Source organism: Zeus faber (genome assembly GCF_960531495.2).
Source record: "Zeus faber genome assembly, chromosome: 2".
Lineage (NCBI taxonomy): Eukaryota > Metazoa > Chordata > Actinopteri > Zeiformes > Zeidae > Zeus > Zeus faber.
The window spans coordinates 40,545,015-40,569,497 of NC_137189.1; the positions used below are offsets into that span (position 1 = coordinate 40,545,015).

General features: G+C 43.4%; 1 protein-coding gene across 4 annotated transcripts in view; it reads right to left on the minus strand.

Annotated features, from left to right (window-relative positions):
• mbnl2 (muscleblind-like splicing regulator 2) overlaps positions 1 to 24,483 on the minus strand; it is a 68,614-nt gene that overhangs the window by 40,200 nt on the left and 3,931 nt on the right. For 2 of the 4 annotated variants that reach the window (XM_080024333.1, XM_080024335.1), the window contains exons 1-2: positions 19,941 to 20,146; positions 6,788 to 7,897 (exon numbers count right to left, since the gene is read on the minus strand). In XM_080024333.1, the coding sequence (XP_079880459.1) occupies positions 6,788 to 6,961 (174 nt within the window). In that variant the 5' untranslated portion in view covers positions 6,962 to 7,897; positions 19,941 to 20,146. Of the gene's footprint in view, positions 1 to 6,787; positions 7,898 to 19,940; positions 20,147 to 24,483 lie in introns of those variants that run through there. The other 2 variants (XM_080024332.1, XM_080024334.1) reach the window with 1 other exon arrangement.

A 24,483-nucleotide genomic window follows, 5' to 3' on the forward strand; every position in this document is an offset into this window, starting at 1 on the left:
CATCACTGGTCACTGGCAGCGTTCGGGTGGCCTTCCTTTCTTAGAGAGGCCAAGTCAATGACCCTCTTCTCAGATAAGGACCTCCTCCTCTTACCGTAAGAACCTAAAAGATGCTGTGGTCAGACACTCTGGAGGTCTTCCTTGGCCATAGCTGGCAGGGAAAGCAGCCCTGGATGAACTGGAATTTCCTCCTCTGGGTGGATGATCCCGGTCCTCCTTGAGTGCACCGCGGCTACCTCTGGTGGCCGTTGTTACTACGGCCGGGGAGGTGAACTCCACCAACCCTCTGTACAGCCGCTACCAGAGCGAGACCCAAGGCTCACATCAGCTCTAAACCACACCAAAATGCCCTGGACCATGACTGGCGGGATGAAACGCCGTGGCAGGTGACTATCCCGTCCGTCTCCACCTTGGGTCCCCCAGACAGACAATGGGTTTGTCACCTTGGGCAAACTGGATGACACCTCCTTGGCTGGTTGCCCCCCAGGTGGTCATGTGTGCTATCCAGGTGCCTGCAAAAAGGACATTATACCCACCCGCTCTGTAGCAGTTTCAGCAACATAACTCTGCAGTCGTGGTTCAGGCCGGCACAAACAACATAAAAAACCAAACCAACAGTCGGGAGCATCAAAGGGGAGTTTGTGCGCCTCATCGACAGTCTGCTGGACACCGGGAAGCAGGTAAATCCCCCCCCCCCCTCATATTCTGGTGACGTGAAGTTCAGTTCAATTGCATATGACAAATCCGTATCTGGCTAAAGAGTAACTGCTGCAACAAAGATATCCCCTTTATTGACAATTTTGCTGCCCTTTTAAATAGGCCTCGGCTTTTTAAAACAGATGGGCTCCGTCCTTACCAGGAGGGCTCACGCCTTTCAGCAATAGACATTGAACTGACCTTGCACTCCTGTAAGGCTTCTCTTGCCCGCTGACTATCAAAAAATACTCCCTCTTGGCCAGACAGACATTTTTAACATTCTTGTGAAAAATCACTCAGAGATGCCCGATGACATTTACAGTCAAACAAACTGGTGCATGTCCCAAGAACCTCATCACTGTAAAGGTTCAGTCTGCTGTGAACCCTGCTGAACGGAACTCTTCTTCACTGCCATTGAAGTTTGCATTATTGAACATTAAAATCACTCTCTAATAAGAGTTTTTTATTTTTTATCTCCCAATATGGTCGACATTTTCTATTTCTTACTGAATGTTGGCTCTCGTCCACTGCCTCTGCGACACTTTTTGAGGCTTCTCCCCGCAGACTTATAGCTTCTTATTTTCTGCTAGACAAGGCAAGGAAACAGGTGGAATAGCAAACATTTTTTTCTAACTTGTTCACCTGCACCGAAGCAATTTCTCAACCTTTGAACGGTTATTAGAACTCTCACAACACATTCTTGCAATAACCATTTATAGAGCCCCAAAGCACTATCCAATTTTTTTATCTGAGTTCTCTGAATTATTTATTATATGATTGCTCAAGTCAAATATGGGTAATTTTACTGGGTGATTTCAACTTGCAATTACTATTCAGATTCTAGAGTAGTGGAATTTATGGACCTTTTTACTAGTCTTGATTTTATCCAACTTGGAAGAATGTCAGTCACAACCGTAGAAATACACTGGACTTAGAATTTTTACAAAAGGGTATGTGTTTTATCTATTTTGTCTCTCTGCATTCCAAGTAAGTGTTCAGAGCCTCATACACATACTTACCGCCATACTGACAGCGATGCTCGGTCAATACTGGCTAAGCCTTCACCTGACATACTTGACTCCTGTAGTGCAAATTCTGCTTCCCTTAATAATCTTACAGACAACCTGAATAGTGTCTTACTAAAAACGCTTGACTCTGTCGCTTCTCTTGCAGCCAGAAATCAATCTCAGAGCAAATCAGCATCATGGTTTTTAGATTTAACCGTGGACTCAAACAGACGTGCAGAAAACTTGAGCGCAGGTCACATATGACAAAACAAGAGATTTCTTGCCTTGTCTGGGTTGAGGGTTTTAAGGTGTATAAACGTGCACTCTATTTAAATAATTCACGGTTTCTGTTTGATACTGTTGCTAATCTCACACAAAATACCCCTGCCAATAGCTCTCATTCAGTGCTGATGATGAAAATTCTTTACAAATAAGATTGACTCCAATTAGAGATAAATTCACTGGTCTACACTCGTCTCAGAATAATGCTTATGAACTCTCTACTGCTTTTACGGATGCAGGCACTATGACTCGAACCAACTGATCTCTTTCAGAGTATGAAATAATTTCCCCTGAGGCTCTTACCAGCCTGGTAACTGCTTCCAAATCTACAACCTGCATATTAGACCCTATACGTGTAATCTTTTTAAAGAACTGCTTCCTGCTTTAAATAGTCTTATTCTTTATATTATCAATAATTCGCTTTCTATAGGCTCTGTGCCCTCAGCTTTTAAAACTGCCATTATTAAACCACAGCTCAAAAAACGTAATATTGATCCGCAAATTCTGAATAATTACAGACCAATTTCAAATCTTAATTTTATGTCGAAACTACTTGAAAGGGCTGTCACTGATAAACTTACTGCCTAATTATCCAACATCAATCTCTTCTATTAATTTCAATCTGGCTTTTGGTCCCGTCATTCCACTGAAACTGCCTTGACCAGAGTACCGAAGACTAGAGTCAATGATCTACTAATTACTGTTGATTTTGACTTGGACCACAACATACTTTTAAGCCGCTTGGAGAAGCATATTGGTATCCAGGGGACGGTGGAATGGTTTCATTAATATTCATCAAATAGAACTCAACATGTAAGTTACAATAATACAATCTCTGAATTTTATGAAGTAAAGTTTGGTGTACCCCAGGGATCGGTCCTTGGCCCTATGCACTTCTCTATCTATATGCTTCACCTCTGTGACATTATTTGCAAATATGGTGGTAAATTTCATTGCTAACCAAATGTCACAAGCGCGTATTCCACATATGCACCTTAAGCTTCGGAACCAAATTTCACAAGCACGAGTTACACCCGGAAGCTGTTAGCAACATGCTAAGCTTAGCTCAAGCTGATTAGCATCTGAGTCACACTATGGCGAATACAAATGAGTCCGACACATAGGAGCCAGAAGATCCGCCTTCTTCTTTTCAATTAGCCTTGTGGGAAAATTGTGGCTTCCTCGTGCACTACAACAGCAATGTATAGTGAGTAGTGGATCGGACGAGGACAGTGTGTCGGCGTTGTTTAACAGTTGTAGGGTGTGCGTTGAAACAGATTGAAACACTCCTTCTAATAGGCACATTTTGGGTTTTTTATCATTCTACAGTATATTGACATTTAAATGTCTAGACCCTGAATATAAGACGACTTTTTCAAAAACATGCGCATGCACGATTTAAGCATCTGTGTGGAACACAGTTTTGAATGAGGCCAGCGAAACCAACTTAAATAAATGTAAACATGTCGGTTATAAATGTGATATATCATGGTTTTTTTCGGCTCTGGAGAAATGATATATGATCAAGAAGTTTGAGAGCCGAGCAAGAGCTTTTTTTTTTTTTATTCAACACACACTGTTACCCCAGGGGAGCCAGACTGCCTGTGAGGGACTATGGGGAATGGAGGCAAACTCCCGAGATCTCTATAATCAAACACACTGCCTGCTCCAAAGGGCTCTGGAAGCAACACCTTCACTTTAATCGTGTACACACCCCGAATACAGACTAATTCTCAACGCTATTCTGTTTGGGTGAAATTGACACCAACTGCCTTCAATGAACGGACACATACGCCTTTGGCCCTTGATGCCCGTTTTATCAGGCGAGTTATTTATTTATTCACAGTATTTAATCGTGAATGGGCATCGAGGTAGCGGAATTTCTGGGCAAGGTATGTAAATTCATGAGAACGCGTCCGGGATGCCCGCCTGTGTCACTTTGTCTCCTTATTGAATGAAACTAAAAAACACTGTGCTTAACAGGGACACTGGTTCCATGTGCCTTTTCTTTTTTTAATTTGAGCACCTGGCCCTCTTAACCCTTCCACCGTATCGACCTCATCCGCTAGGGAGGATTTTACATAAGGACAGCCTGAAGAGTGGGCCTCATGCCGAAGCTGAGTGCTGTGGTTGTTTAGTTTCTACAGTCAGGGATGACTGATCCTGGTTTTTGATGAACAGCAAAATCGTGTAATGGGAAGGGGATGGATGTCAGGCCTTCCCTTGCGTGGCACAATAACAAATCGATCCCAATTGGAGTCAGCTGTTCACTCATTAAGCCATCACAGGGTCTGACACAGGCTGGCACCTGGGAGAGACAGTCACTCGATGGCTGTATGCCCAGCAATAATTCAACAAGGCTTACCATCAACCGAGCCTCTTGTCACAGAAAACAGCTGAAGGCACCATAAATATAGCAAATTTTCAGCATGTTTGATAAATAAATGGCTGTTGGTGACTGAGGTATGCATGTTATGGAGTGACACTTTCGCATTCTCAGAAGAGATCTCAATGACTATTCAGCATATGGTAAAGATGATCCCAAAGCCAGTGTGGGCATCAGCAATCAAACAGAGACGTATTTTTGCAAATTGAGACTGTTACAATAATATGGCACTAAAGATAAAACTGGAGCCACACAGGAAACTGTTAATGTCGTAAAATGTTTGTTCTTTTATTGTGGAGCGCTGAATTCATTCACAATCTGTTTCCCATTGTCCCATAGTTCTAACCTACATTTTCCTGATTATTGAAAGACTCTGTGTACAATCGCTGCTGTTTATATTATGTTTATTCCATCATCCACGTTGCATTTGTTTTACAAGATGACACAACGTCTGCATTAGGTCTGTAACAGGTCCATTACACAATATAAAGTACAGTTCATTCTCGTTGACATATTCAATCTCCAGCCAACGTCACTGAGGTTGGTGTGATGTCAGCTGCCTGATCATTTACCTGGACAGTGGTATCTGCTGTTGCCTGTCAAATTTTAAAGTAAAGTATTCCAGGCGAGGGATAGCGAGTAGGCCCCTTCATCCTGGCTTATTGTCAACGGGCCAATTTTTCTGATCTCGATACACTCCCTAATCCATCATTGGTATCATTAGTTCTCGCAGGTAAGTGTTCTAACTTTTCAAGGTATAACACTACTCTATCCATCCCCACAAACCGGACATCATAATATATTGTCAAGACTAGATTAACCCGTTAAAGCTAGGCTTTTGACATGGGTATAATGTCAATGCTGGTAGTTGATCACTTTACAAAATATTGGAACTGCTCTCAGTGCATTGCACTTTTGTTGCTGCTGTATCCTGAGTCTTCACAGTTCCAGTGTTCTGTTCTACTTTCTTTGGCTATTTATCATTGTCATAGCAGCGTTCATTTTGGGTGGGGGGTGGAGGACTCATATGGCTACATGGAAAAATGTGATTTTCAGCAGAATTGTCTCGGTTGCAGCATATGGGGGCTTGGACAAAGCGACCTCAATACAACTGTATCGACTTTGAACGTATTTGAGTATCAAAGGGTATTTTGAATATTCAATTACTGTATAAAAAGCAAAACTCATCATGAACAACCCCCACATTCCTTGTGTAAAACTTTAAGATATCTGGACACCTATTTTCAAAAATGACAATGGTCATGTATTATCTATTTCAATGGACAAGACCATTTAAGAAAGATAGTAAACTGACTGCATTTATATAGCCCTTTTTCTAGTCTTGCGAAAGTTGCGACTACTCAAACAGCTTCAGAGTACATGCCTCACATTGACGCACACATTGATACATCGATGGCGGTGGCAGCTGTGCAAGGTGCACACCTGCTCTGTCTCGCTCAAGGACACTTAGACGTGCTACCAGGAGGAGCCGGGGATTGAACCAGGAACCCTCAGATTACTGTACAACCCGCTCTACCTCCTGAACCACTGTCGCCCTAAATTTCGACAAGGTGCTGACAGCTGCAGGTATGATTAAAACAATATTACAGCTTGAATATAAATGCCTGCCATTAGATCTCTAATGTTATATAAATATATATAATAATATATATCTTGTTTGTTGATTTCTTTGAGACAGCTGACATGCATCCAGGAATAGAAGCTCTTGGAGGGCTTTGGGCTATCAGATGGTGGCAACCAGTATAGATGATGGACATGGAGTGGTAACATTAGAGCAACACACACACACACACACACACACACACACACACACACACACACACACACACACACACACACACACACACACACACACACACACACACACACACACACACACACACACACACACACACACACACACACACACACACACACACACACACACGACAGGAGACCTCTTTGGCCTTTAGCACCATAGGTCAGGCTGGTCTAGTGACTGCACCTGATATGGAGGCCTAGCTCACAGACACACACTACATGCTAATTTGAGCAGACAACCTACACCCGCCAGCCATTACAAAATCAGATTCCACTTCCAATGACAAGCCCAGTTAAAAAAGAGAAAAATGATTACAGCGACTCCCGAGAACAACACTCAAGCCCTGGCTCTCAGCACAATCAATCACCCTTAGACAACAGTTAGCAGGGTATCTGCAGGCGTCACCAAATTCTATCTTTCTAGACTTTATAATAGATATTTAATCAAAATTCAGATCAAAATCCAAGGCCACTTTTGTGAAGTCAATAAATAATACATTCGGAATATTCAGGAATATATATAATTACAAGGGACCTAGAAGAAAATTAGAAGAGAGAAATCCTACTGCATTCAACATTTGTTGGTATTCCTCACCTTTAGGGAGTCAAAACAGGCGATCACCCTCCCGTTCTCCACCTGGCAACTTTTTGGCGGATGGGCAAATTTGCATTCCTCGTCACTGCGCGAACAGGTTCCCCTCTGAAACTGCCGGCACACTTCCAGGGTCAGCCATTTTGTGTCCCGTATCGAGGCAATGTTTAGAGCCATGTTAGCAACACAGGCTGCAGTGCCGGGATGCAAAACAGCAACGGAGCAGCTTGTTTGTTTGTTTTGTAGGAGACTAACCCTCTCAGGAGCACTTCAGGGAAAGGGAAGGGGAACAACTAAAACGAAAAGTGATTCAGCAGGTAGAGCAGTTGTCTGGCAATCAACGGGTTGCAGGTTCAATCCCCTGGCTCATCCAGAAAAAAAAGTGTCCTCTAGCAAGATTCTAAATACACTAACTGCTCACAGCGTGCCGCTTGGCGCCTTGGACGGCTGCCTTTTGCCGTCGATGAGTGTGGATGTGTACGTGGCTATTTAAATGCGGTCCGTACGCCAATGACCATTTTAAGGATGATCCTCCTCGGGTGAGTGGATAAGTTTTGTCCTTGCGAGCCGCAGAGTGTTGGTCGTGGACTGGCAAAGCCACTGTGGCCAACGCACGGGATAGTGCTGCCGTCCTGGGAATCTGTCGCTCATACAGCGTTCGCTCATCAATCAGCTCGTCTCAGGTGCGGACCTTCGACGAGGCGGAGGGGGGCATGCTGGGAGACAGGCTCTGCTGGCTACACAGACGTCCCCAAAATGTCTTATCTTGACAGACGATGGCCGAAAAAGGGGTTGGCTGTGGAGGGAAAAAACCTGTGCTATTTGGGCCGCGCTGGCACTGTTGGGCAATGAGAACAGCTGCTGAATTTTCTATTGTTGAAACGTTTGTTTGGCAGCGACTCTCGGAGGTTCAGGAGCTTCCACGGCAGCACATCATTTCCACCTCTTCATTCGGGTTGAGCACTCCAGGGCTTCGGGCGAACGAGGAGGGTCAGGGGTGTTTGCGGCTGAGCACTTCCCTGTCGCAGGGAATGATTGGAGTTTTGTGGAGACACCCACAGGACCCTCAAGTGGCAGGAGGGGGTGTCTGACAAGGCACTTTCCGTCAGAAATCTGAAGGTAGAAAGAAAGTAAGAAAAAGATTATTCAAGAAGCAGAAAAATAACTTGAAAAATACAGTGGGAAATAGCCACTCGGCTTTCAACAGGTGCTAACCATGTTTGCGTACGTGTGTCAGTCTGCATTTGTGAACAGCTCCCAGATTTCCCGAGTGGGGTTCCGGCTCAAATGGGGAATGGCCGGTGAGCCAGAGAAAAGGCTGTCATGGGGTTATTTGGGAGCCACTTGGGTTTAAGCCCCCTTGATCATTGCCTGTGTGCCATTGTGCGGGTGAGTACAAGCCCTCTGGCTCTCCAATGTGTCCCACACAAAGCAGTGAATGGCAGAAGCCCCTGTGCTATGAGACAGCAGACAAGACCAGTGAGCCAGAGCGGAGCTAGGGAGAGGGAAAAAAAAAAAAAAAACCCAGGGCCAACCCACCCAGTAGAGCAATGTGAGGCAGACAGTGCAGCCAATAGAAAAGCGCGTAGCACAGCACTATTCCGGGCAGTGGTCCAGCAGCTAGAGAGGGGCTGAGACAGATGCATGTGCCAGTGCCAGACGCGATTATGACGCTGGCCGTTGCCCCTCAGGCCTGCCTCTCTACCCTGCAACACCCGCTGGCCTCCCACCATCCAGATTAGACACCGGCTCATTCACTGCCTGTTATTTTACATTCATTGGGAGGATGTGTGTTCGTGTGTATATATATATATATGTGTGTCGCCTTATTTAAAAGGCATTTGTGTCTGTGTCTGGCTATTGTCTAGGGAGAGAGAATGAATCGGTCAAGCAACAACGTGAGGAAATGGCCTTTAGCTGGGCGTAAGGAATCCATTACAAAGCAACTTCTGCGGAGGGAGACCTTTCCTTTGCAACATCTGGAAATATTTTAGTGCTAACTGGGGGCGGGAAAAGGGGGGTAGGGACAGCAGACTGTGCGAGGAGAAGGAGAAGGGTTGTAATAACGTACAGCTGCTGGCTTTAAAATTCCCCTTTGCTGTTTCAAAAAACCTTGGCCTATTTATGGGACGGTAACAATACTGTTGCTACCGTGCAGCTAAATACAACTGGCCCAGCTCAGTCACTGCACTGCACTAAAAACGAAAGGGTATAGAATCCGTGAAAAAAAAAACCAAACAAGCTGTAATGTCATTTTGTGAGCGTTACTTGTCGTTAACACAGACAAGATAGCGAGACTTAAAGTTGTCTGCTCTACTGTGAGAGCCAGAAATCATTTTCATTCCATTAACGTTGAGATAGAAAGATAAGGGATAACTTTCACTCAGGAGTGCGTTCATTCAGATCTGGAATTGTAATGTAGTGCTGCAATCCTGTCTGTTTCCTCAAGTAGTTGATAATCAACAGGCGTTGATTAACTGTCCGGCAGAGGAGAAATTTGCTTCAGGTCTGAATGTGAATGTAGTTTCTATGCAAAAAAAAAAATAAAGAAATATAATTAAGACTGGGCGATAAAACAATCTCAATAATTTTAACAATAAAATCTTCCACGATAAAAATGACAAATTTATAACGTTTATTGTTGATACAGTTCAATACAGCGTCTGTTATCCTCTACCTACAAGGATATGAAACGAACAGCCAGACATACAGTCTCTCCCTGACCGCAGTACTCCAGCCAGCAATGCACATCAGGGACCTTCCTCAAACACCGTTTTGAACTCGACCTCCCCCTGCTCCCAAGCCGAGCACGGCACGGACCCTATCCCCACGAAAGGAGAGCGATTAAAGAAAGAATCCGCCATTTTCAGTGACATCTGGTCTGACACGGTCGGAGAGCGTCCCTCGTTTCCGGTCCAAACGTCCCCGCATATAATCACAGAGCACAAATTTGGGAACTGTTCTCAGACGACAATGATGATTATATTTTATATATATATATTTACATGTATATAATACAGTTTTCACACCAAAATTAGAAAAAGCCAATAACTTCTGATTTTGGATTCTAAATGGGATATTCCTTGATCAAGGATATTCCTGTCTGTTTATGCACCAGCGTCCAGGCTTTCAACGCACGTCGCAACCCGCAGGTAAAACGGCCAAAATTGGCGTGTCGACCCAGGTGTCCTGTTCACATCAGAGCCAATCGGAGATGGAGCTGATTAAAACCCCTGTCTACTGCAGGGTCATTTGACCCGGATTTTTCCTTTCCCCCTGTTGACAAATACCGGATGTTAGTGGGTGTTACCGTGTTTTTGGTGCAGTAAGAAATGGGTGTAATACATATTTATATATTATAAATTTATCTTTTTTTGTTTGTTTACATATTTTATTATTTATTTTATGTATTCATTGTTAAGCATAAACCCATGGGAATACACTTAAATCTGTAAACTGAGCATTATTATAAAATATATACCGTTATAATTATCAATAAATATAAAAAAAACATCATTATAACATTTTTGGCCATATCGTCCAGCCAAAATTATAATATAAAAACAACATAAAAATATACTTAAGAACTGCTGAGATCTTTCAGTTTTCAGCACAATCTCATCTACTCGTCAAGATAAATTGAGGCTCATAGCTGTTCGGGACATCGAAAAGTTTGGTTGGTTGTTTGGCTGAATCAATCCAAGCAACTTATTTAAACTCCACCAGAAGCAGGCATAAAAGTATCCTGTATTTTTTACTCAAAGAATTATCCCACAACATAAAATCAATACAGTCAGCCAACATTTTCTCAACATTGCCACTGCAATGTTTAACTGCAGCCTTTGTGCATAAACTTTGTAATTACTTGAGTTCTGTGAGGGCAATTGTGTCATGGCTATGGCTACTGAACAGTCTTTAAAAATCAAAAAACATCACACCATCCAACACTATTTACTCAGAGTATAATCCATAAATTAACACATTAACATTTGTCAGAAACAAACATTAAGATGTAAAATGGGGTGAGAAACAAAAAATCAGTTAGGGTTGAAGTTGAAGTTGGAATAAGCTTAGATAAGCTACAGGTAAAAGGTAAATAGATTTGGCAGGCTGAACAAATAAGACAATGTGTATGACAGCAGCGTGTGAAAGGTCTTTAACTGTGTATGGACACCTAGATGAGTGCACCTGTTTGTTAGCATTTTTTTAAAACATACCCCTATGGTTAACCTAGGAAAACATAGAAGATACAAGTTGGCATATTGTTTCATAGTGAAGTTATCTTCAGTTGCAATTGAAATTGGTACATTATGTCTGTGTCTGAGGGAATGGCTGAAATAAGCAAAACCAGGCACTGACGCTGGCATATTCAATTTTACAGAGGACCCATTTCACAGCAGGAAAATTCTCTTGATAATAAAAAATATTCTCAATGCTCGTCCTTTCCATGAGCCCGTCTTGCCTACAAACCCAATATTATCAGCTCCTCCCGCCTCCACTTATTTTTTGAGAAAAACTAAGAAAGTGGGCGGGGTTCTGCTGGATGAGTAGAACGTAGAACCAGCCCCATGTCAACTGAACTGCCTCTCTTCTGTCTCCACAATAACCCGACTACACAACCCACAGTGCAAACTGCCGTTACCCCCGTTTTAACAGCCTTTCCTTTTTTTCTAGATTTTTATTTTTCTAGATTTTTCACAATAAACTGGAGCATAAACCACACAAAAATTGTGAGCAAAACATGATTTGGAGTAAAGGCCCTTTTTTAGCTTACTGCCTACAGGAAGACATTCCCCCAGAGATCAACTAGCCTTACGAAGACGCTTCTTCTTCAAATCATCCGGCAGTCCTGGGCCCATAAAGCAACACCATTGTCTAGCTAATCATATTGTCCCACTTTACTGCTGATCATGTGAAATTAGATGAGGAGCCGCTGTACCCGGTTGTACCGACACCCGGTCTCCGCTCTCCACGAACGGATTTAATTTCACGCCCACCTCCCCTGGGAGAGAGTCAATTGCTGCAGAAGAGACAGTCAGGTAAGAATCATGTCAGATCTGACCTTTCACAATTAATCCCTTCTTATTTTTAGAAGCCATAAGAAGTCTGTGGTCTAGCTAGCCTACTTAAACTGTGTACAGGAAAGGAAAAAAGGTGCCCCTTTCCTTGGAGATTTCTGAGCTTGGAATGACTGAGAAGGGCACATTACATGGGATTGACAATATATTAATTGAGGAAGATTTTGTCATTAGATATAATAAACTGAATGTGTACACACAGAGGCAAGATGAATACATATGCCATCCAGCCAACCTTTTAAATGGCTCAGGAACTACTTCAAAACAAATGATGACCTTTAAAGAAGAGTTATGGGTGATAATTCCCAGCATGGCGCTGTGATCTCACTTGTAACATAACAGCTTTACATTCTAAGGACACGAAAAACCCATAGAAGACATCAAGGAAAATTGCCATGCGGTTGAGGGAGCTCGGAAAATGCCAGCTGAACACACACACACACACACACACACACACACACACACCAAATAAGATAACACTTATTATCTTGGTTTAGACTAGCTCTGTTTAGGCTGGCGTATTATACCTCTGCAGACCTTGGCCTTGTTTATACCCAACTAAGCTGGACAATGCTGCTGATGTGAAATAAGGGAAGGACAGATGGTTGGCGAGTAGGAAGGGGCTACACAACACCCTATGTTATTATGACCTGCAGAGATTAGCTCCTCTCTACCCGTGTAGCTGTGAAAGTCCAGGCTCTTCAGCAAGGTTGGCTGAGTATTTACACCATCTTAAGAAATGTTGGTTGGTATGTGTGTGCATAGGAGGAACACAGAAACAATAGTACCTCTCATTCCCCTCAAAAATATGTAATAAATATACCACACACACACACACACACACACACACACACACACACACACACACACACACACACACACACACACACACACACACACACACACACACACACACACACACACAGACAGAGACAGAGAGACAGAGATTCAGCTGTTCAATGCAAATATTCAACTATTCAGGGGGCTCTTCCTATAGGCGAGATAGGCCGTCTAGGGCGCCATCCCGATGTAGAGACATAGCTTATTTTATTTCAGGTCTCCTTATGGAACGAAACCGTGCATAAAGGGGACACTTTCTCTGTGACTCTCTCCCCATCACCCCCTCTCCATCTGTTATGCGGAAAAATTAATCTTAACGAGTCTACGAGTACCCCGTTCCTCCTTTCGACGAAAGGGGGGCGCACGGAGAGCCGCATTCATGTCGGGACAATTCACACATGTAAAAATATATTTATAATTATTTAAAATTCCCCATTGAAATGTCATCCCTGTGTATTTTGTAAGCTTCTATCTGTTTGATCCTGTAATCGTAATGCACACCTTACAAAATGCAAAATGCAAAGAAAAAAAAACACGACTGCTTGACTTGAAGAATCTCAGCCGAATGACGGATTTCCGACTTATGATTCATCGACTTTCAGGGGGCAGCCCTTAAACTTAATAATGAAAATACATCTGTTTTCATACTCAATAGTGTTGGACAGCTGTTATTAGCTTATTTTACGCTGTTTGCTGAATTGTTGTTGCAATATGCTATACAAATTAACTTGCTTAGCTTTTCCAAGATAGTAAAAGCTAATTACGCACATTGCTATTTTTTATTTATATTTGAAGGGATATGTTGAAGCACAGCAATCCACAGACATGAATTCACCTGATTATATGTAGAAACTTTTGGGTTGTGCTACAACCCTGGTTTAACAAATGAAGAACGAGAGTTCTTACTATTCCTTAAGCTGTCTCCAGACAGCTCCACTGAATAAAGCTAAAAGGCCTATTTAACCAAACAAGTCTCAACTTGGCCCTGACAGACTGATTGGGCCACTAGGGCACCCATAATAAGGCCCGCCCCCCCAGTATATATACTGGGTCACCACCTGTCATACTTCTGCTGACCAATTATTCAGCTCTTGAGCAAGCTGGTCAGTGAGGCCACCAGTAGGAACTCTTGTTCTTCATTCGTAAAACCAGGATCTTAGCACAACCCAACCATTTTACTTCATTTCGAACTCAAGTTCTTACTATGCCATACTGTATACCCACAACCCTCACTGATCGTGAGCTCAAAACCAATGTGTCCTCTGCAAGCCCGCAAAGGCAGAGAAATAGAACCCAGGGTCCTGGAAGTGAATTCTAAGGACCTACTGGCAGATGTGACCTCAAACCCCTATCCTGCAAACCCCATACCCCTATAGAAGAACCCATCCATACCAGACCCACCGCAATGCTCGTGGGTGGGGATTCCTCATACAGCTGAGCTTATATCACCTGACCATGACCACTCCCAACCACCTAGCATAACTCTGTATGCAGGCTAACACCTGACAGCTGCCAAAACAGCATGCGCCAGTGCTAACACTGTCATGTCAAGACTTTGTGTGGGGTAGCCCAGGAAGCAGCACCATACACCCCCTCTACTGAAACCCCTTGTAACAACACCCATGAGGTAGCCATACCAATAGCAGAATACACTCTGGGGTTTACTGCCAAAATTAGAAAAATCCACCGATGTGAACCAGTCTCCCTGTCGGATAGATTTGAACAGGTGATGGTGTGTTAACATTCGAAGCAGGATCTTTCTTGATGTTAATTGGTCTTAGAGAGGAGCAGTCTTTTTTGGAATGAGGAAATATCTACTGAAACAAAACACAGTTTTTCTCCCTGTCCACTACCGGGCAAATTGCGTTGAGTCCAAGACTTTTGTAAGTGTGACTCCAGCAAATGCCGGTGGATGGAGGGCAAACTGCAGCACATAGCCCATTCGAACCGTCCTTTCTATCCAGGAAGAGACTACGCATGCGCGTCTCCATACACTCACAGAAGCAGAGCGGCCAGCTCTGGTTTCTGGTAACGATGGCACTAGGGCGGACTCGCCCACAAATTCAGCCTCTGGCCGCATTTTCTGGGCAGGGAGGCTCACACCTGTCTTCATGTGCTTGATGACATGTCACGGCCTCACCTGAGGCTTTGGGATCATATTTTTGTTTCAGGCCATAACGCTCATGTCTCTCGGTCAACAGGGGGCCTTGATAAACAGACTGGGAAAACACACAGGAGGGAGATAGGGACTGTGTCTTTTTTGTACATTAACTTCACAGCCTGCGCTGGCACAGGACTTGGTAGAGCATAATGTCTTCGGCCGGTCTGCAGTGGGCCCGCAACGCGCTTGGGGGCAATCTGGTTTCCGAGTGCCGGGCCGGGCTTGCGACGCAGGGACTGGGTCCGACAAGGCATGAGATTCTTCAACATTAACGACTCCTTCTGTTGACACTCAAATTTGTGACTGATTGTGTCCACAATAGGCCCAAATAGGCCCGGCACTTTCACCTGAGCATCCAGAAGCCTGTTATTCTCCTTCTTCGAGATCTGTGACAGCTGCTGCACGCTTGGCAATCGTGAGGCAGAAGTCACTAGCCTTAAGCGGTTCCACGTAAGTCTCGGGGCATTCCCCTCCAGCTCTCATAGGAGCCTGGCCTGGTAGGCTTGCAGCAGGCAGACGTTGTCGAACAGTGCTGCAGCCTGTCTTGGGGCCTTGTAGGAATTGTCAGCCAGTGCAGCTGTCAGCCTACATGCCTTAAATGGTAGCTGAGGCTTTTCCACGGTGAGGGAGGGACACAGGTGGACCACTACTGATTCCTCCAGGGGGGGCATATGCAGGTAGCCCAACCTGGTTGAACGCCTGAATAGGGGAGCGCGTCTTCTATGGAGCGCCCAGGACAACCTCACCTCCTTTGTCAGATCCTCCAGCACAGGAAGAGGACGTTAAATCCGTAAATCCTGCGTAAAATACATCCCAGCGAGAATGGAGGGAGCAGCATGTTCAAGTTTCGCCCACGAGATTCCCTGCTTCGACAAAGCTCACTCCAGGAGGCACAGCAGCTCCTGGTGGAAAGGCCCCTGGGACGGTTTGTGAGTAGCCGCTTGTGCCTCCTCACCTGGCTTTTATCCTTCCCACTCCTCCTCCTTGGAGCCCCATTGGGCTGCACGGAAGTCCTGCAACTCCTGGTGCGCGGCAACCTCCTCCTGATCCACCTGGCATGGATGTTGAGGGGGATCAAGAGATGCAGGGGAGCGTGGCCTCGAAAAAAGGCCTGAGGACGGAGCTCTGTGCCCTCCATTTCTTCGTCCTCACCCAAGACACTTGTAGGCCGTTCGGCAGTACGGGGGCGACTAGAGGGGGAGCTGAAGATGTTGGCCCGGTGACATGCTTCTGCATGTGCATGGCCGAGACGGTGGACGCACAACAGGAAAGTATTCCTGAGCGTCATATGCTCACTGCAGCCTGCACATGTCTTCAGGTTATAAGCCGACATAACTGCTTTTTATCCATTATATAGCGAAAGACGAAGCATGACAGGCAGTGACCCAGTATATATACCGGCCGGTGGGCCTTATGATGGGTGCCCTAGTAGCAATCACAGCCTGTCAGGGCCAAGTTGAGACTTGGTTGGTTAAAAAGGGCTTTCAGCTTTATTTAGTGAAGCTGTCTGGAAACAACTTAAGGCAAAGTAAGAACGGAAGTTCGAAATGACGTAAAAAACAAATTCAGTCCAATCCCAGCTCGATCTGAAGGTAAAAAATAAAATAAAATAAAAAACTTGCCATTTTTAACAGACATGCACTCTCATCCAAAAGTACCTTTACATCCACACAGAGGCAGAATTTCAAAAGGTAGCTCAGGGTTTAAACTTTATATGTTAGCTAGATATTATTATCACAGCATATATTTTCAGAATTACCTCACTAAATAAATATTTTTAGTGGATTGATTTAATCCAAAAATGCATAATATTGTCCTGGAGCTCTTTACAACGTATCTCCCAAACAGGAATTGAACAAATAACCCTGGCATTCTGTCAATTGTATTAATAGATATATTTTTTTACCCCATCTTTGTCATAGCCCTGACATAAGATGCTATTTGGCCTATTCCACGTTCCTAGTACAAAGAGTAGACACAGAACATGGCCTGGTAAAGTTGCAGGGACATATGTATAGAAGACATGTGTCATAGTGCTAGACTTTATGGATTACTGATGCTTCCGTAGGGCAGCTGGCCGGAGGCATTATCCTGGTTGGTCTGCATAATTGAATGAGAGACAGCGGGACTGGGGCGTCTAGTGTGAAAGTCATTCGTTTGACCTCTAGAAATACCATATGTAGTAACCCATTATAGTACATTTAGTAACGGTATCTCCTCGCAAGCTACAGTCTATGCAGCACTGTTTATCTTGGCGGTTTGTATTTTCTCTACAGAGAAGATAAGCTACCTAGTTTCCATTGGCGGCAAGCCTTGTGACAATGTTAACCATGAGACTAGCCAAGTGCTAAAAAAAATACAACTGACCATAAGATACAGCTAAATGAATAGGCCACCTGTTTGAATGCATTACCATTTATTAACATTAGAAACTGATTAGCCCCAGTTCTACATGCATTTGCATGGCAAAGAGGAACAAGTGGTCTGGGTGTTTCAGGACTGTGGATAGAGGACCTCATTGTAAAGGGGAAGCATAATCCATAGGAAATGTTATGCTTACAGCTGGTAATGGAAAAACTCAGACAGCATAGGTTTAATCAGAAATTCTATCCATCATTTACAAAACAACCTAGGTTTCCATGAGGTCACTTTTTAAATGTACTCTGCCTCTCACAAAGAGGGCTAGAGCGAGGCTATACCCTGCAGGAAAATAAGTATTTAATACTACAGAGGCCATGATGCTTATGAAATTGTCTTCGGCATAAGCTGGAGCTCCTTGGATTCAATATCATCAAGTACCATTAGCGATAAGGACAAGTGAGGGTGAGACGTAAGCAGAGGCTATAGCCGGGCTAAGCTACTGTGGGGAAGTGATGCGAGAAGCATTTCACAAAGTCAGCAGATAGGTGTGCCCCATATCATAATAGCCTTAACTAAACCACGGTGACCCAAATGGACGAGCTCATTGCTTTGAAATTGGACTTTCCTCTAAGGCTGTAGGCCCATTTTACAATATAAGAATGTGTTTCTATATTGTTTACAGAATGGTGACTTTTAAACTTAAGTGAAAACACATCAAAAACTACAAACAGTGAGCATCTGAGCCTGATATTGCACTTAACAACATATTTTCTTGGGTAAGCATACTCGTCAACTCAGTTTCTAGGCATGGGACACAGACCAGTCATCAGCTCATTTTGGTTGGCATCCAGAAGATAACAACGTAAAGGTTAAGTGTACATTGCTGAAAATGAAAAGTCAGTTTCAAATGTCAAATGTAACTGTACAGTATATGGCCATTGTTTCAAATAGGGTACCATTCTTCATTATTCCTACAAAATTTGTGAACATCTTTTTAATATAATAAAGTATCAAAATACAAACTCTGAGTTAGTCAAGCCAATTTGAATTCATTTAAATAAGAGCATACTTCAGGCATTCAAATTATATGACAGCCTACCATCAACGTTACAGACAATACACAATTATTTTGTGTATTGTCTTTCTGCAGTTTCGTCACAGACGGTTGGTATTGATTCCGCTTTCTTTTAAAAGATTTGTGCTGGTCTCTGCAGCCATAAGCAGAACTGTTCTCATGCTTGGCTCTTAGCTTCGATGCTAGCGGGTCTGGTGGCGCTCCAGCCATAGGTGGAGTTAATCCGATTCAAATTCGGTTCTGATTCTATTGAGTCTCAATGTGACGTAGGGTAGGAATGAGACTAATCGGAACAGCTTGTTGAAACACAAGTTTTCTGAAATACGCAAAAAAATTACTGGGTTGTTTTATTTCAGTTTGTGTGTTAGTATGCCAGCACTGAAAAAGTGAGTTTTTCATAATAGCAACACCTTTAATAATTCACTGCATTAAAACCTCCAAGAATTGTTTTTGTAGTACTATGTTAGAGAACACTTGGCTAATAAATAAACATGTAGGAATTATCTCCACTCTGACATTAGCACTGGGCGATATAACAATATAATATTAATATTGTGATACTGGATACTGGATATGGATTTTGGTCATCATGATATTGTGCTATAGTTGAATATTGCCTTTAAGGCTCCATTATCTGCTATTATTATCTGCTGGATCATAATATCCACATTATAAATGATTCTTTCTCAAATATTTCTTAAATATCTAATGAAAGCACAAATAGCACCAAAATCTTGTCAAATTAACGAGGTATTCAAAAGTAAAAAAATATTGTGATATTTAATTTAGCCCTACGTGGCGCCGCTGTGGCCTATTTGAGGTAGACGCAACCTACTGCTTGGTCACACTACACCATGTCTCCCATTACAAGCTAAGTCCATGGGACTGCAGAAAGCCAGGGCAAATACGAAAGGGTTAATTAAGACATGGGCCTTTTAAAAACTGTTAAGACTCGGCTAATTGAGGCCTTTGGCTACTTATGTTCACATAAACAAAAGGGTGTGAAAGACCAGAGCTTGCTCTGTGCAACAACATTAGCCTGCAACCTTGATTTTGCTATTTTGAATCATAAACACGGAGTGCATTGACCAGAAGAAAAAGTTTGTGAGATGCGCAAAGTAGACAGATGCCATTCCAGACAACGAATCTATTTCACCCTACAGTGAAAAATATGTAGCCCATGTGGCAAAAGCAGAGGCTCCAAAAAGAGGCTACGGCACTAAGGGGGGTGGGGGGGTCAACTGCTGTGATAACACCTCCCCTTCCAGAATAGAAAGAGAAAGTCCATCACAGCACCGGTAACGGCAGTAAGAGTAGTTAAACACTGTTTGTTTTATATCCCCAGGCTTCTGCGCATTTTATTTCACTGCGTCTGTTTTCCTCCTTTTACCTTCTTTTTCAACCTGTTTATAGATAGACATAGATCTCTCTCTCTCTCTCTCTCTCTCTCTCTCTCTCTCTCTCTCTCTCTCTCTCTCTCTCTCTCTCTCTCTCTCTCTCTCTCTCTCTCTCTCTCTCTCTCTCTCTCTCTCTCTCTCTCTCTCTCTCTCTCTCTCTCTCTCTCTCTCTCTCTCAACTAGTATGCAGCACACTGCAGCAAACTTGGGGAAAAAAAAAAAAAAAGCAAGGGTTTTTGCCCACCTCTTTCCAACTGGGTCTGGTTGCTCTGCCGAGTGCCTTTCCCTCTACGGGGGGACCGAGGTGCTTCCGTGGTGCGCCGCTCACTGAACGACTCTCCCCTCGGCCTCAGCGACTGGAGTTAATGACCATGTGAGCTGTTGTCATTCCTCAGGAGCTGCCGAGTGCTACAGCCAGAGGCCCATGCCTAGAAAGGGATTTTCTCTCTCTCTCTCTCTCTCTCTCTGTCTCACACAGCTGCGGAGTGAGCGAGGCAGGCAGGCAGGAAGCAGCAGAGTGTCTACTCCGACTGAAACACTTCCAGCCATCCACGCCAGAAGCCAGCCCCTTCCTGCCCACCAGCCTCTGATACGGCCCCACCCACACACAGCTCCGGCCAATCGCCAGAGAGCTACCCAAATCGCAGCTTCCCTCGCCGCACTATTGGCTCAGAGCAGGCACAGGGGTGACACAGCAGTGCTGCACTTACACTGACGGCTGATGAATGCTGATTCTTAAAGGGTATTTCCCCAATTTTATGCTCAGCTTAACCAGATATCATGTTATTCACTGTGAACATTGTTCACCGAGGGATTTTCCATTTGATCTGAAACATCTGACGTCAAAGTTTTTGCAGCCAAGCCGTTACATGCATACGGGCTGAATTGTCAAAAGAAAAGGCTGAGTGTGTTGAATCACGATTATCCGTTTAGGGGAATACATCTTTCAGCAGAATGTTTGATGCTACCAGCGACTGATGCAGTGGCAACAGTGAATATCAGCACCCCTTGTCTACATTCTCAGATTACAATTAACACCCACGCCCCACCACCCAGAAGAAGAGCACCGGGTTCCATTGCTCCCCTCCTCCCGACGCTCTCCTCTCCTCTTTCTTGGTCAGCATCATTCCTCTCCACTCGTCCACTCCACCCCCTCCTTCTCCTCCCTCACCTGCCTACCTTTTCAGCTTTCCTCCCCCAGTACTCTCAAGCTGTTGTCAGCCCTCCGCTACGTCCCTTCATCTCCAAATGGCCACGGTATGCTAGACGGCGACAAATGCAAGTATTTCATCATCGATTTCAGGCACCTCGAAAGATCCAGGGAGATTTTTTTCCAGGGCTGTCGTGCCAGATTGTGCCATTTCCCCTCAATTATTTATGCATTTCTTTTAAATCGTGTTTTAATTTTTGCTGGTGCTGTTGGGTTCTGTCTAGTAGCTGTAATTGGGCAATGTTGATGAAATTAAATATCACAATGTATTTTACCAATACCTCCATATTGATAATTTCACAATATTCTGGGGATGGCTATTGATGCTTATTGATATTTACACACAAGTACAAATATTTGAGGAACAATCATTAGTAATGTGATATTATTTCCAAGCAGGTCATAATACAGACAAGGATAATTGCATTACTTTACCATAATGCTGCCCTAAAGACAACATTTAACTATCACCATAAACAAAAACCCAGATGATATCTAGTCTCATTTTACAATATCCATATTATCTATTGATATATCAACAAGGCCTACAGTCTGGATCTTCCAGTCAATAGTGGAAGCCCTGTTTAGCCAGAAAACTGCAAGGCGGGCAAGGCTGGTTGAAACACCACTACGCAACACATAGGCCTGTCACTAGGGATGCCACATTGAGGAATTTTTTCCACGGGTTAATAAACTCATGACACCCGACATTTTACAACGAGGGGGGGATGCACGGAGTGTCCCCGTGATGCACGGGCGCTAATTACGGATGGAGGGAGACAGGTCCCGATCTATACCTGATCTAAGGTCTCCTTTAGCCTTCTCTCCGTGATAAGCAGACTGTGCTGCGACTCTGCTGTGCGCGCACAAGCAGGCAATTTGACTTTCACGTTTGTAGCATCGGACTAAGTATTGTAAAATACAATCTGCAAGTATTTTACAAATTCAATTATTTATTTGATGAACGTCGGCACTGATACGCAAAAAAAATACTTAATGGGTTTTTTTCTATTAAAAAAAAAAAAAAAAAAAAAAAGGCAAAACGGTGGGGATAGTGGACAAGTAATGTAATCGGTGTAGCCCGAACACCGTGTAACACTGGTAACACTGATAACCGCGGCAACCCAACCTGTCACGATAACTACTTTTGTTGGATAATTGCAATAAACAATATTGTCATTTTAAGACCATTTTTTGCCACTGATATAATGGTAAGATAATAACATGATAATGCAACCAACCCTACACCCTTGAAAATAGTAATAAACTTTTAACTGTTAAGAATATTCAGACATTAATGTGATGTGATAAAAACATTAAAGTATCCAGAATAAATAAAACATAAATAAAATAAAACTACACAACCAAATAAATAAATAAAATGGACGCTGGGGCTCGAGTAACACGTTATCTTCACCTGGTTCAGTATTGCTATTATGAATTAAGGCCACAAGTGTATAAATTGTATAGAGAGAGTGTGTGTGTGTGTGTGGAGCTGCTTGAGCCCCGCCCACGGTGAAACTCCGACACAGAGAGCAGAAGACAGGACAGAAGCAGTGCTACCAGAAATGACAGCAAAATGTGTCTCAGCATATTTTTTTTCTGTTCATAGGGCACAGTTACATCCATTTGTAAAATGGTTTACACGACGCAAGTAATACATTATTTATTTGTGGATTTAAAAATACATTTGTCTCTGATTTTTTTTTTTTAATCTTAATACAGATTGTAGTATTTATTGATCTTTTCACATTTGTATTTATTGTATTACATGAATTTGTGAATTGTGACAATTCCTTTCATAACGTGTTTTTATTAACTTTGAAACTTACATAATTTCAGCTACATTACAACATATACTGTCGTTAGCACGTTTGTTAGAAGCCATTTCCAAATATATTGTTTCCACAAGTTCAAATATAAGTAGAGTAGCTCTGGATATTAATGACATTACATTTCGCAGACGCTTTTATCCAAAGCGACTTACAATTGTTCAATCACCGACGGACGCAGCCATCAGGAGCAATTAGGGGTTAAGTGTCTTGCTCAAGGACACTACAGCATGCTAGCAGGAGGAGCCTGGGATCAAACCAGCAACCTTTAGATCACTAGACCACCAGCTCTACCGCCTGAGCTACCATCCCAGATTTAAAAAAAAAAGATTGATGTTAGGACCAGCAGAAAGCAGCATAATCGTAAATTACCTTGGACTTGAACGCAGCATCTGTCGGGGTAATGGCAGAAAGTCCACCGTGGATTCTAGCGCAGATAAAACTTAGCCAGGGACTACGATCGTGGTCACTGTGAAAACTCCAAAAGATAAGGAGGAGATCGCGATTTTGGAGGATTCTTCCGTCGCCGAGGTACTGTTTAGGTTGTCGCGTTGATACTTAAAGTAGTGGTGTCGCTCGTCGGAGCTGTGAAAAAACCCTTTGGGATGTCACAATTCTCCAAATCCAGGAATCGATTTGACTTTTGATTTATAAGGTCACGATTGAATTAGATTTTCGATTGAAACACATGGTTTTTTTTTCCAGCGCTGACGGCTTTGCCATTGTTAAGCCCCTTTCACACATAGTTACCAGTAAATGACAGGGATAACCTTTCCTTTTCACTATTCACACATGCAGCTACATTCAGGAAAATTTCCATCTTTCACCTTTTCACACGTGTCATGATAATTCCGGAATAGATGGGGCAAGGGACAGTCCAGTCCAGCAGCAGTCACGTTTTGAATAAGCCATTACAAAAAAGAAAAAGGTTTTCGATTTTACTGTTGACACGGAAAAAGTCGTTTAATCTGCAAATTTTAACATCCCTAGTTTGTACATGTGTTTTAATAGCATAAACGTAAATTCACATCAAAAAAGACAGTTTTTTGTTTTTTTTCGGGGAACAGTGCTCCCCCAGAGATCCGCTGGTGGGAGGGTGCAGTGTGTGTTGAGGAAGGAGGCGCAGCGGACCGTCCACGTAGCCGACCGCAGCTTGCCCAACTCCAACCCGGGAGAGCCGCAGTGGACTCTGCGATCTAAATTTTATATCAATATTCGATTTGGAATATGAATCGTGACACCCCTATGAGGCGCTGCGCCCTAGTCTTGTAACGGTAGGGAGAACCCTGCTGTTTATTCAGGCATCATGTTGGCTAAAATGTTGGTGACATTATGTACCGTATGTAAACACAACAGGCAATTATGTCAGAAAAATGATCGAGGTCATGTCCATATATCGTGCGATAAGTCAATTAAGTAATTATCGCGACAGGCCTAGCAACACACAGAATGAATGAGAGCATCACAAGTGAAATGGCAATCTCAGCCAAAGCATTTGTGAAACAATTTGCATGACAAATGCAAGGGAAGATTGCATTTTGTGGAGAAGTGTATTCATTGACGTCATTCTGAGAAACTGTAAAACCTGGCGAAACGCATTCTGTAGTCCTAACCCACACGGACATCTGGCCACTTTAACAGCTGCAGGTCGTCTTTGTTGCATATAGCAAAATGTCTTTCTCTGTACTCTCTCCTCCGACAGGCTTGCTCGACGGTTCTCCATAGATTTTAGGCTGGGATTTGAA